The 12,626-nt window shown below is 55.3% G+C and overlaps 1 protein-coding gene across 2 annotated transcripts; it reads right to left on the bottom strand.

The window, feature by feature from the left end:
- Nucleotides 1-823: 823 nt before the first annotated feature.
- On the bottom strand, nucleotides 824-11,569 carry CDK16 (cyclin dependent kinase 16). 2 transcript variants are annotated; one of them, XM_079910537.1, is made up of 16 exons: nucleotides 11,240-11,569; nucleotides 6,199-6,406; nucleotides 5,462-5,595; nucleotides 5,247-5,372; nucleotides 5,102-5,158; nucleotides 4,889-5,003; nucleotides 4,097-4,191; nucleotides 3,936-3,998; nucleotides 3,547-3,670; nucleotides 3,224-3,344; nucleotides 3,017-3,114; nucleotides 2,827-2,932; nucleotides 2,703-2,745; nucleotides 2,461-2,551; nucleotides 1,091-1,168; nucleotides 824-999 (listed from the first exon to the last, which is right to left on the bottom strand). In XM_079910537.1, the coding sequence occupies exons 2-16, from the start codon at nucleotides 6,398-6,400 to the stop codon at nucleotides 962-964; spliced, it is 1,491 nt and encodes a 496-aa protein (XP_079766663.1). In that variant the 5' UTR covers nucleotides 6,401-6,406; nucleotides 11,240-11,569; the 3' UTR covers nucleotides 824-961. The 2 variants fall into 2 exon arrangements, with proteins under 2 accessions (XP_079766663.1, XP_079766664.1); XM_079910538.1 differs by lacking the exon at nucleotides 11,240-11,569 and adding an exon at nucleotides 10,799-11,157.
- Between the last annotated feature and the right edge of the window lie 1,057 nt (nucleotides 11,570-12,626).

Below are 12,626 nucleotides of genomic sequence, written 5' to 3'. Positions count from 1 at the left end.
TTGGTCAGTTCCTGGCAGGGGCCCTACTCAACAGCACCGAGTGGGATGGGGGCAGGAGGGCTGGGCTAGGGAGACCCTGAGAAGGAGGCCCCTGCTATGGGACTGCAGGAGGGAAAGAGTGGGGGCCCCCCACCTCATCCATCTCCCAGAGAATCTCCAGTAGTCCCCAAGTCCCCCTGCAGCTGGGGATGGCAGGTGGGGGTCGGAAGGCGAGTGGTCGAGGCATGCTTTCCCTTAGCTGACCCCAGGGTCTGGTGATGGTCAGGGTTTTGAATAGGGGTTGTGTCCCTGCCATGGAAAGGCTGGGAGCGGGGCTTCATTGCACAAAATACTGTGGGAGGGCCACACAGTGGGTGGGGCCCAGCCAGCCTGTATACAGAGATATTGCATTTAAAAAATGAAAACCTCATTTAAAATAATTAAAAAACAACAATGAATGAAACAAACAAAAAGAAAAAGGCCCACACAACATGAGGCAGGTGGGGCAGGCAGGAAAGCAGACAGGGGAGCCTCAGACCCAAGGCATCACCGTGTCTTGTCTGAGTCGAGATCCCCAGCCTGGGCTAGCTCCAGACCCCTGGCTTGCCGTGGGGTAGTGGTCCTGCGGGGGGTGGGGCATGATGGGGAGGGGTATAGGCCTGGCCTCAGTGTGGGAGGCTGGCACGGCCATGCTGTCCGCCGGCAACTACCGAGACAGAAAGAGAGAGAGACACACAGACAGACAGACAGATCAGGCGAAGGAACGATGAGAACTTTGTTAGCACCCAGCAGACAGGCCAATGGGTGGGCCAACAGGCCAATGGTCGGGTGTTCAGACAGGCAGCAGGGGACATGTGGGCAGGCGAGCATGAGTCAGGCAGGTAGGCAGGCAGCAAGCAGGGAGGATGATGCAGTTGGGGGCTGCCCTGTGAGGGGTATGGCATCCCTCCAGCTGCTGCCTGCTGGGGCCTCGGTCTGTGGCTTAGAACTCGGTGTCCACCACTCGGAAAGCTGGCCTGCCTGCAGGGGAAAGCAGAGCAGATGGCTGTTGGTGAGCAAGCAGGTAGGTGGACGGGGCAGGGAAGAGGGTGAGGGCCACAAGTACACTTACCTGAGTCAGGCATTGACGAAGACCGAATGCTGGCCTCCTTTTGTAGCTGGATCTCCTTTAGTGCAAATATGGAAGTAGCTGTGGGTGGAGGAGAGACAGGAGTGGGGCATGACCCATGAGGCCACCTAGGACCACCTCCCATGTGGCCCCGTCAGGGAAATTAGAAAAAGCTGCCTTTTCTTTGAGAGCCTTGACTTTCATCCATCAAATAATCCCACACACAAACCAGCTACAACCAGGGAAAATGGAATATAGACTATTACATGACACCAAGAAATCACTAACTTTGTCAAGTGCGACAGTGATACTGCGATTACCACCTATAAAGTCTAGACAATGGATGGTGTTTGGGATTTTTCTTTTTGTTTTTTTTTTTGCGGTACGTGGGCCTCTCACTGTTGTGGCCTCTCCCGTTGCGGAGCACAGGCTCTGGACGCGCAGGCTCAGCGGCCATGGCTCATGGGCCCAGCTGCTCCGCGGCATGTGGGATCTTCCCGGACCGGGGCACGAACCCCCGTGTCCCCTGCGTCGGCAGGCGGACTCTCAACCACTGCGCCACCAGGGAAGCCTGGTGTTTGGGATTTGATTGAGATTAATCCAATCAAATGTTAGCGTGATAATGGTATTACTGTTACGCTTAAGAAAATATTTTAGAGATACATGCTGAAATTGTTTATAGATGAATGATGTATCTGGAACTTGATTCAAAATAATCAGAGTGATTATAGATAAAACCTGATTGGCCATGAGTTGATCACTTGTTGGAGTACCTGGGGACTCATCATATTATTTGGTCTAATATATAAATATATCTAACTTTAAAACGTCCATATTAAAAAGTTTTAAAAAGTCAGACATAACGGAACACGCCATGTGCCTCCATTTCTGTAGGGGACAGGGACAGGGAAAGCATATCTATGCTTTAGAAGTCAAACTAGTGGCAACTTTTAGAGGGGATGCCAGGAATAACTGAAGGAGAAAAGAGGGCACTTCAGGGGAGCTTCTCACATCCTATTTCTCGACCTGTATGCCGGTTACACGGGTGTTTAGTTTGTAAAAATTCATTGTGCTATATGCTTATGATCTATCATTTCTCAGTATCTATTTCACAACATTTACTTTTTTTTAAAAGGTAAAGTGATGTTCCATCGGTTTTTATGTACGTTTGAAAATTTCCAGGAACTGAAAACTAAAAAACTCTTCTGTAATGAACAACACATCACACACGTGAACAAGGGCATACCCCCCCACCCCACCCCACCCCATCCAAGGTGGCAGAGCCAGAGCCCAACACAACCTGCCCAGCTATCTGCAGCAGTCCTGTTCCCCAAAGCCCCCCACCAGCCGGTCCATTCCCCAGCTCCACTCACTGTCAGGAAGTTTGTGGATCCGTTCCCCCAGACTGAGGAAGAATGGATGTTTCATGGCATCTTCTGCGGAGATCCGATTGCGACCTTCAAACTGAGTGTGTGTGTTGGGATGGGGGAGTATTGACACTTTCAACAAGTAGGCTTCTCTTCCTCCCCGCCCCAGATCCTGCCCCTGTAGCTCCCTGTTTCCCCACACCTGGAATCCGCTAGGCCCCAAGGCTGGCCCAGGAAGATCGTCTCACCTGCAGCAGCTTGGTGAGGAGGTCAGCCCCGTCGCTGTCAAGTCTACCACAAGGACAAGGGGACCTGTTTTAAACTCAGTTTGGGTACTCTGGTCCCTAACACCCACCTACCCACCAGCCTCACCGGGGTGCATGGCTCAAAAGGGCCTCGGCTCGGTACTTGGGGTAGTTGTATGTCTTGAACTCTTCATTGGACAGGATGCCCGGCCATGTCTCCTCAGTTGGGGTTCCTGGCGGGGAAGTGGAGTTATCCTAAACATCTCACAGGGCCTCCCTGCATGTCCCCACAGCTCCTAGGGCTCATGCCTCCTCACCCAAGATGCGGAAGATGAAGTGCAGCTGTTCCTCCACCGTGGAGCCCGGGAAGAGGGGCCGGCCTGTGGCCATCTCATAGAAGATGCAGCCCACACCCCTGGGCAGGGAGGGCACAGTGAATATGTAGGCAGTTGGCCGGTTGGCTGTTGTGACCAAGCCACCCCCCTTCACCGCATGGCCCCTGCCACACTTCGACCTGTCCTCACCACATGTCAATCTGAGTGGAGTAGTCCGTGGACCCGAGCAGGATGTCGGGGGGCCGGTACCACAGTGTTACCACCTCATTGGAGTAGGTCTTCGTTGGAATTGACTTGGCCCGGGCCAGGCCTGGTAGGTGGAGAGAAGGGGCAGCTGGAATTGAGGAGGTTGTGGGCAGTATTGGGGAGAATGCAGTTAGGACTGAGGGCATCCTAAGCAAAGCCTGGAGGGGCTGAATGGGAGGGACTGAGACCAGGTGGTTGTGGGGAAGGGGGAGGCTGGGAGAGTAAGGCTGGGGGATCACTGGGAAGAAGGCAGAGGCCAGGGGTACCAAAGTCGGCCAGCTTGAGCTCTCCTCTCTCATTGATGAGCAGGTTCTGGGGCTTGAGGTCTCGGTGTAGCACCTTCTGCCGGTGGCAGTAGGCCAGGCCACGGAGCAGCTGGAACAGGAACAGCTGGGGACCCAGGAACGGCAGGCAGAGGTCAAAGAGTATCCAGCAGCCTGACCCCCAGCAGGCACTGCTCCCCCTCCCAAAGACAGGCACTGAGCCCAGAGCCTTGTCTCACAAAAGAGGATAGGGTCCCAATGCCCTCCAAGGGCTCCCAGCTTTTTTTTTGGCAAAAAAGCCAAACAGGAAAAGTCTGTTTCTGGGAGATTTGTGGGGTGGAGTGGGTGAGTGAGGGGCCCCCTTGTGCCCCTGCTTCCTGCCCCACACCCACTTTCACATTGTGCATGTTGATGACGTTCCCACAGTCATCCAGGTACTGCTTCAGGTCCTTGTCCTGAGGAAAGAAGAGCAGGTAGAGGAAAGAGGGTCACATCCTGTGGCTCCTGGCCATCTCCCCACCTCCCCCCAGGACCCACTGCCACCCAACCTTACCAGGTACTCAAAGACAAGGGTGAGGGACTTCTCCGTGTGAATAATGTCGTGTAGCGTGACGATGTTGGCGTGTTTGAGGTCCTTGAGCAGGGACACTGCAGGAAGCAGGGGGGTGGGACAGGGGAAGAGTCAGGGCCCACCCTCAGAACAGAGGCAAGGAGGAGGACTAGACCGGGTCGAGCCCAGATGGCTTGGGGTGGTGGCTCACAGCCACCGGCTCTAACCCACCTGATACCAGGAAGAAGGTGTGTCCCCAAGTTCCAGATGTGGAAACTAAGGCTCAGAGAAGAGTATAGAGCAAGAACCTGGGATTGCAGCCCCAGGCTTATGTGACACTAGATTTTCACAACCAGTTTTTGGTTTCTGGAAAGCGCCCTTGCTCCAATCCTCAGTACACAGATCTGCAGCATCGTGTGAAAATGAGTTTGCACACTCAATTACTATGCAATTCAGATTCATTCCATGTGAAATTCTGACTAGAAACTATTGTGTCAAGTAAACTGGTGAGCACTTTCAGGGATATTCTCAGAACCAAAGCAAGCACCCTGCTTTACAATTCACCTACCTCTTCTCCACACAGGAAGATTCCTGGTTACCCTGATTTATTATCTGGATATGTGGCTGATGGGCACTTTCTCATGAAGCCCAGAACGTCAGGAGGGAAGTCCCAGAACCCCTAGTCCCTGTCCTCACTATGGGTGTGTGTGTGCAAGTGTGTGTGTGTGTGTGCGTGCACGCGCACACCATGGGGAGAGCCCGGGAAGCCTGGGGCAGATCAGATGGGGCCTGTACCTTCCCGGATGGCGGTGCAGGGTGCCCCCTCTTCGTGTTCCAGTCTGATCTCCTTGAGTGCCACGAGGTTGTCTGTGAGCTTGCTTTTGCCTTTGTACACGGTGGCATAGGTACCCTGGAATGTGAGGAAGAGTGACAGGAGACGAGCTATGAAGCTGCAGGGAGTTCCCACGGACCCCCAGCCCTACCATGGGCCTCCTGGCTGTCTCTCACCTCTCCCAGCTTGTCCAGCTTGATGTAGGTCTCCAGTTTCCCAAAGCCAATCTCAGACTGTGGGGCAAAGGAGGCAGGCTGAAGTAAGCTCAGGGGAAGGGACTGGGAGGAGGAAGAGGAGGAGACAGGAAGAGAAGACGCTCACCAGGCTGACACGGCGGAGGCGGCGGCTGAGGGGCTTGTCGAAGATGGGGCTATTGAGGGTCAGCTTCTCAAGGTAGCCCTCGGGCAGCCGGATGTCGGCTGGTAGTGATAGGCGCTTGTTGATGTCCTGGCAGGCAAACAGGACCATGAGCTCCAACTCCCCAGGTTCGACCCTCTTTTCCAGCCCCGCCACTGCCCGGACAGGGGGTTCAGCACCTCAGTGGAGATCTTGCGTGGGGGATGGTTGCGCATGCGCACCCTCACTGGTGACTGCACCTCATCCGAGGACGTGGCTGAAGCCTGGTCACTTTCCCCGTCAGACCCCATCTTCAAGTCCTCGTGTACAATCTCTGGTAGTGGGGACAGGGGGAGGGCAGGCCGGGTGGGCTCAGAAGCCCCAGGACAAATCCCCCCACCCTCCCGTAACGCATTCCCTCATCACACACGTGTGCACATGGCCCCCAGAGCAGCCTGGAGTCCCTCATGGAGAGGGTGGGAAGGCCCAGGGAGGTTCACACAGGTCAAGACAGGTTGAACTGGGAAGGCAATAGTCACCTAGTGGAGCACCCCGCGTCAGCGGCGAGCTGAAACTGCGGCTGGCCCAGAGCCAGTGGGCAGGCAGCAGAAGTAGCCAAATGCCCTGGGAAGGCAGGCCCAGGGCAGGCAGGTGCCAGGAGGCCTGAGGGGGGTGTCACAGAGCGCAGGAGAAGGGCAGAGGGAGGCTTGGGGCAGCTGTGGCAGGCGGGGCACCCTTCCTCCCCGCTGAGGCCTGGGCACAAAGCCAAGGAAAGGGACACAGATGGACAATAGAGAGAGGGTGTTGAGAGAGGATGGCAGAGATGAGGGGAAAAATGGAGAAAGGAAAATGAAAATAACGCAAGTTTAAGAGGAACTCAGTTGGAAGGCAGCACCCCTGGGACCAGTCTGGGAGTGGGAATGGTCAGTGGACCCACCTGGTGCAGAGCTGAGTGGGCCCCGTCCAGAGCGAGGTTCACCAGGGGCAGCACGTGTGGGGCCCTCGCCAAGGTCACTGCCGCCGCCACTGCCACTCTCATCCAGGCCTATCTGTTCAGGGGCACCATTGGTCTTATCTACACCTCGGCCCCCTCGGAGTGTCATTGACAGCTGCCGTTTGATCTTCTTCATCCGATCCATGGCGACCTGCGCAGGGGGTATGGATGCGAATGAGTCCCACATTAGCATTTGCCTGACACCCATAGGCCCCCTAAAACCCATGACAACCCAGTGAGGTGCACTGACATGAACCTGTGTCAGTGCCCACCCAACCACTGTGGAGTCCTGGGACCACTCAGGATTCCTAGAAACCTGGCATGGATGGAGACCCTTGTCAGTGCCTGCCACCTACGATGACCAGCCCCAGGGCACCCTGCTCCTAAGGAGCCCACCTGGGTACTGAGGCTTGGGTGGCTGGCTGAGGGAAAGGGCCCAACTGGTGGCGTGTTGGCCTCTATGGGGGCACCCTCACTGTGGAAGCAGAGGCTCCACAGCAGGCATTCTCGGGTGCAGCAGCACTGATGGACCTAGCCATTGGTGTAGCGGGGGGCTCGCCCAGGACGCCGGAACCACTGACACGGCCCCGGGCACACCCACAGAATGGCATGTTCTGCTGGCACCAGCTCACATCACCCCCAACTGCCAAGGCGGAACGCTCCCCGCGACCACAAGGACCCTCCTGCCTCCCCCAGCAGCCATGGTCAAGGTGGCTAAAGGATTACCCCAGTGGGCTACCCAGGTGAGGGGTGCAGGGAGAGGGAGGGAGAGTCCTGCCCAGACCCAACCACTGGGTGGGGTTGCGGGGGGATCTAAGTCTACCAGCTGTCCTGGTTCCATCAGGTTGAACCCAGATTTTACCAGATTTTTACAAGCCAGGTCACATTTCTCCTCTACTTGAGAACATACCACATGTCCCTTATCACCCCAAATAAACGTCTCAGTCCTTAATGTGGCCCACAAGGCCCCCATTCACACCATTACCTCTCTGGCCTCACCGCCCCCTCGTTGCTAATTGCTGTTCTGAAACCGCACCCAAAAGTCCCACCTCAGGGCCTTTGCAGTGGCTGTTCCTGGTACTTAGAAGACCCTTCCCCTAGATTTCAAAATAGCTCACTCCCTCATCCCCTTCAGGCCATTGCTCAAATATCACCTTTTTCACAGATAACCACGAATAACCCTATTTAAAATCGCAATCATTCTGAGCCCCCTCACCTTGCCAATTACCCCCCCAGCACTTATCACCTCCTCAGAAATGACACCATCTAGTTACTGGTTTCTTTATTCTTTACTGTCTGTCTCCTCACCACCATAACTAGAAGATCAGCTCCGCCAGGGTAGATTTATGTCTGTTTAGGTCACGGCTATCTCCTGAGGACCTGGAACAGTGACTGACACAGAGTAGATGCTCAAAAAGTGCTTGTGGCAGAAATTAATGAAGCAGGGGGCTAAGGGCCTAGGACCAACATCTGTCAGGGTGAGCAGGGTCAGTCCCTGCTACTCATGAACAACCCCAGACAAGGTGACCCAGGGACACTGGTATCAGCAAGAAGATGGGGCTGCTAGAGGGAACGGGGCCACCAAAAGGCTTAGGCCAGCCTTCTTCTGCTTCCTCCTGGGCTCTGGGCCAGCAAGGAGGGGGAAAGACCTGGCCCAGGAACCATCTGGACTCACAGCAGGGCCTAAGATGGCCCTGGGCCCAAGGGAAGTGGAGCTAGATAGAAGGTTGACGATGAGGCTGGGGCTGGATTCGAAAGAGAGAGAAGTGGGTCATCTGTTACCTTGAAATCAGGTGCTTACCCTAGCGATCCCCATACCCCACTTCTGCCTGCCTGAGCTCATCACCCCCAGAAGGGGAAGAGGGCCCAGCCTAGCAGAAAGATCCAGTAAAGAGGATGAAGTCCATCCAAAGAACCCAAGATAACAATAACAAAAAAAATCCTGACCCAAGAGGCTGAACACTGGACCTGAGGCTGAGGAAGGTGAAGCATGGCCAGCTCCCAAAGACTGTTTTCCATACGTCCATATGGCATGGATACCCAGTCGCTTTGCCTGTTGTGGCAGGGAATGGGGAGCTGGGGGGACTGTAAGTAGAGCTGGACGGAGGATGAGGAAGGAACCCGAAGGAGCCATGGATCCATGACCTCTAAGCGGTAACCCCAAGGGCTGGACATATTCCAGAGTTCAGTTTTGGGGGGATTTTAGGGAGACAGGGTACAAAATCTGTGTATCATGCAACGCCCCCAGCAGGGGAACCCTGGACAGGGCCCTGTGAACAGAGACACTTGAACATTAATCTGCAGTAAAACTTTTAAATATCATTTCAGTTTTCTGAGATTTTTAGGTTTTAGAATACTGAAGGAGCAAGAAACTGGATACACAACCCCACTCTGAGAAGGGCACATGTCCGTCTTGACCCCCTGAGGGGATGCTTCCATCCTCAGAATACTTCCACACCCAAGGATACTCACCACCTCACATCACACCAACCACTGAGGACACAGTCATCACACTCTACTAACTCCTATAGGAACATACCATCCTCATTCTGTTCAGGCACATCTCATAAGCACACACTGGACTCTCAGTGTCCTGCTTCCTTCAGTACACACTGGACCCTCAAGAAGGCTTCTCTGCATTGTAACTGCCATCGGCAACGCAATTTCCCTATTTATCTTTAACCCCCATCAGCACACAAAGCCTCAACAGAGCACTAAGCTCTGTTAGCACACCACTGGCCCCTCTAAGTTAACTCTTAGCACCACATGCTGCCTGTTTTCTTCTCCACAGCACTCACTGTTCCCCCAACATGATTCTGACCCCTATTAACATGCACTTGGGACCCTCTACAGCAGTAGAGGTTGGTAACCCACATTAGCACTCACTGGACCTTCACACTACCCTGAATCCCATGAACACAAAGTGAATCTTGCAGATCCACAGCTATGATCATCACTAACACATATTCTGGTCCTCCCACTACCCTGTCCCCCCATACCCCATCAGCACAGGCTGGACCTTCACTTCACCCTGACCCCTATTAGCACACACCGGGCCTCACAGTGCCTCCCCATTACCACACCCTGAACCTGTACTCAGCCCTAGTCCCCAGGGACACACAAACACGCTGTTCTATAATGGCCTGACCCTCATTAGTGCACACAGATCTTCATTCAGCCCAGAACCCCATTAACACACTTCAGCCCTCCATGGCACTAATCCACTTTAGCACACCTGGACTGTCACGTTCCTGTCCTTTAGTTCTCTTTGTTTCAACTCCTCCATAGCTATAACCCCTGTCGGTTGACAACTGGATCACTTCACAGCGCTGATCTTCCTTATTGTACACAAGATCCCCTCCACAGCTCTACCCTCCTTTAGCACTCTCTGGAACCTCAACGCACCTCAGTCCCCCAAGAACACACTGTCTTCAGAATGTTCAGACGCTCATTAGCATATTCCAGAACTCATACTGCTCTGATTCTCCCCGCCATTGGCACACATTTAAGCGCCTCCATGACTCTAAATCCACATTAATAGTCACTAGAACTTCATATATTACCCTGCTCCTTCTTAGGGTGTCCTAGAGTCTCACATCCCTTGACCTCATGGACCCACACACACTGATCTCACACCATCCTGATCCTTAATACACTGAACCTCTTACAGTGCTTAGATACTTCCCTCACCCCCAACCCACACACACATATATCCACAACTCTGATACCCATTAGCACAGGCTCAGGGCTTCCACTACTCTGCCCCCATTAGCACATACTGGGCCTCATACTACCCAGACCTTTATTATCATATGCACATACCCTCGAGAGCTATGACCCCCATTAGTACCCTCTCAACACTGGAGTTCTTCCACTACCCTGTCCTCCATGAGCACACTCTGCACCCTCACACCTCGCAGTCCGTCATGGACAAATACACAATATTAACACCATCCTGACCACCCCCCCCCTTACCACACACAGGGCCTAAGAACCCCGATCCTACTGGCACACCCTCTGGTACCTCTACCACCTTATCCCCCAGTAACACACACGCGGCCTTTCTACAGCTATAACCCCATTTGCATATCTCAGCACTCCTCCGACGTCCTCTCCCTTGTTATACATCCTCAGGTCCCTCCATCGCCCTGCACCGCCCCTCCGTTAGCACACACTGGGCCTCAAAACCTTACAAAGCGGTAAGACTTATTACCACATGCTCCGACCCCTCCACAGCTCAGGCCCCCGTTAGCAAACCTCGAGTCTTTCACCACTCTGCCACCCATTTACACACCCTCTGGTCCTTCGATTACCCTGCTCCCCATTAGCACCCACAGTACTTCCCATCCCCAGTTCCCAGACCAGGCCCAGGGCGGGGCCAAGGTCAGGGAGGCCCCAAATGACCCCCGGCCCGGCGCATTCTGGGAAACTCGCTGGGGGAAGGGGGCACATGCCAGCAGTGCAGCCCGGCAACGCCCGGGGTCTGGGTTGGTTCTGTAGGAGGAAGGGCAGCCCCCACCCCACGCCTCGTGGACGCGCTCACCGGCGGGGGCGCGCGAGCAACCTCAACGCCGCGGGACCGGCGCGGCGGCGCCTGGGGCGGCGGCCCGGGCTGAGGCCGCGCGACCTCCTTCTCCTCCTGTTCGCCGCAGGCGCCCGTCCCAGTAGTCTTCGGCCATGGCTGCTGGGCCCGGGCCGCCGCCGGCTGAGGAGGAGGAGGCGGCGGCGGCGGCGGTGGCTGAGGCGGAGGCGGCGTCCCGCTCAGCCGGCCATGAGCTTGGCCGCTGCGGGCGATGCCCCTGGGCTCGCTGGCGCCGGCTAGAATCCGAGAGCTCACGGCGGCTCGCGGTTCAGAGCCGACTGCTCGCGGAGACGCGGCAGATCCCAGAGCCGAACACCCAACGGCCCAACCGCTGCGCGCGCCGCGCTCCGCGCATGCGCACGCACGCGCTGGAAAGGGTGAAGTGGTAGGGAAGGGACTCACCTCGGACTGGATGTACCAAAAGACCCGTCCGCAGCGGGAGGGGGCGCGGCCATTGCGCGCCCACTGGGGAATGTGGCGCTGCCCTGGAATGGCGCCAGGGGGGAAGTGTAGAGGTTGTTTAGTACTCAGTTCCGATCTTGCTAGAAGTTTGCTAACGCTGAAGTGGGCAGCAGACAGTGACCAGCGTGCCGGTCACCACTCGGTCCCCCTACTCCGTCTCACTTGGTACATCCCCATGATAGCAAACGGGACTTTGGGAAGGAGGAAAAAGATAAGGCAGTCAGTCCTAGTCCCTTGAGGTGCCTCCGGAGGCAGGGACTTTAAAGGTTCGCGAGAAGATGACTTTTCTAGGAGAAGCGGCCTGGAGAATCACTGGCCTCTACCACCTTAGATAGGACAGAGTCTAGCCCCGCCCAGCTGCTCCTCCCCAAACGCGAGCTCATTCCCACTGTGAATGTATGCGGCCCCGCCCTTTGAGATTGTCGCCCATCCAATCGGATTTGCTCCCTGGGGTGAGGCAGAGCAAGAATAAAGGGCGTGGCCTGGCTGGAGAGGCGTGATTTCGCCGCCCCGGCCGCGCCTCTGCCAGGTTTTCATTGGTTTCACCGTCGAGGGGGCGGGGCCTCCTTTTTGTTCTCAACCATGGGTCGAATGCCTCGCAAGGTGATTGGTCAAAAGGTCTTTCAATCGAATTTCGTCCCGCCTTTAACCCCTCCCATCTCCATCAGCGAAGCTCACGGGGTGGAGCCTAGGCTGAAGGGAAAGATGGACCTTTACAGGAGCGAGTGCATTACTACGCATGCTTGGGACTTTGGGTTGGAAAGGGGGCTGTTTTCCGCCTCACGCGAGGATTTGTACCCTAAATTGGGTTTTACTGCCACCTCTCAACTACCTCTTCTGGCCCGCCGGAGCCCCGCCCGTGGTTCCCCCTGCCCCACCTCCTGGGCTCTCCGGTTTTTCATTTTATTTATTGGGCGCCTGTTGTGTGTCAAGCACTGACAAACCAACCTAATCCCTCACCCCTCTCTGCCTGCAAAACTCCTACACTATCACCAAGCCCAGTTTAAATGGCAGCAGACTCCGTCCGGCAGGCCATCTGGAACATCTTTACACGGCACCCCAGTGCAAAGCCAACTTCCCCATCTCTTCTGGGCTTCCCCTTATGGTACCCTTGGTCACACCAGTTCATATTAATGAGGATTTACCGGAGCATGTCGGGAGTGGAAATATTTCACAAAGACAAAAGTCCACCTCAGGATAGATGATCGCGTCCATCACTTCCCAGACCTCATCTGTTAGCCGCCTCACTCGGCTCCAGTCGTACTAGTATCCTAGCTGTTCCTGAATGAAGCAGGCACAGTCCAGCCTCAGGGACTTTGCACTTGCT

The sequence above is a fragment of the Stenella coeruleoalba genome (genome assembly GCF_951394435.1).
Source record: "Stenella coeruleoalba genome assembly, chromosome: X".
NCBI classification, from domain to species: Eukaryota; Metazoa; Chordata; class Mammalia; order Artiodactyla; family Delphinidae; genus Stenella; species Stenella coeruleoalba.
Note: the sequence above shows the minus strand (reverse complement) of the source record. Positions and strands in the feature narration are given on the sequence as shown.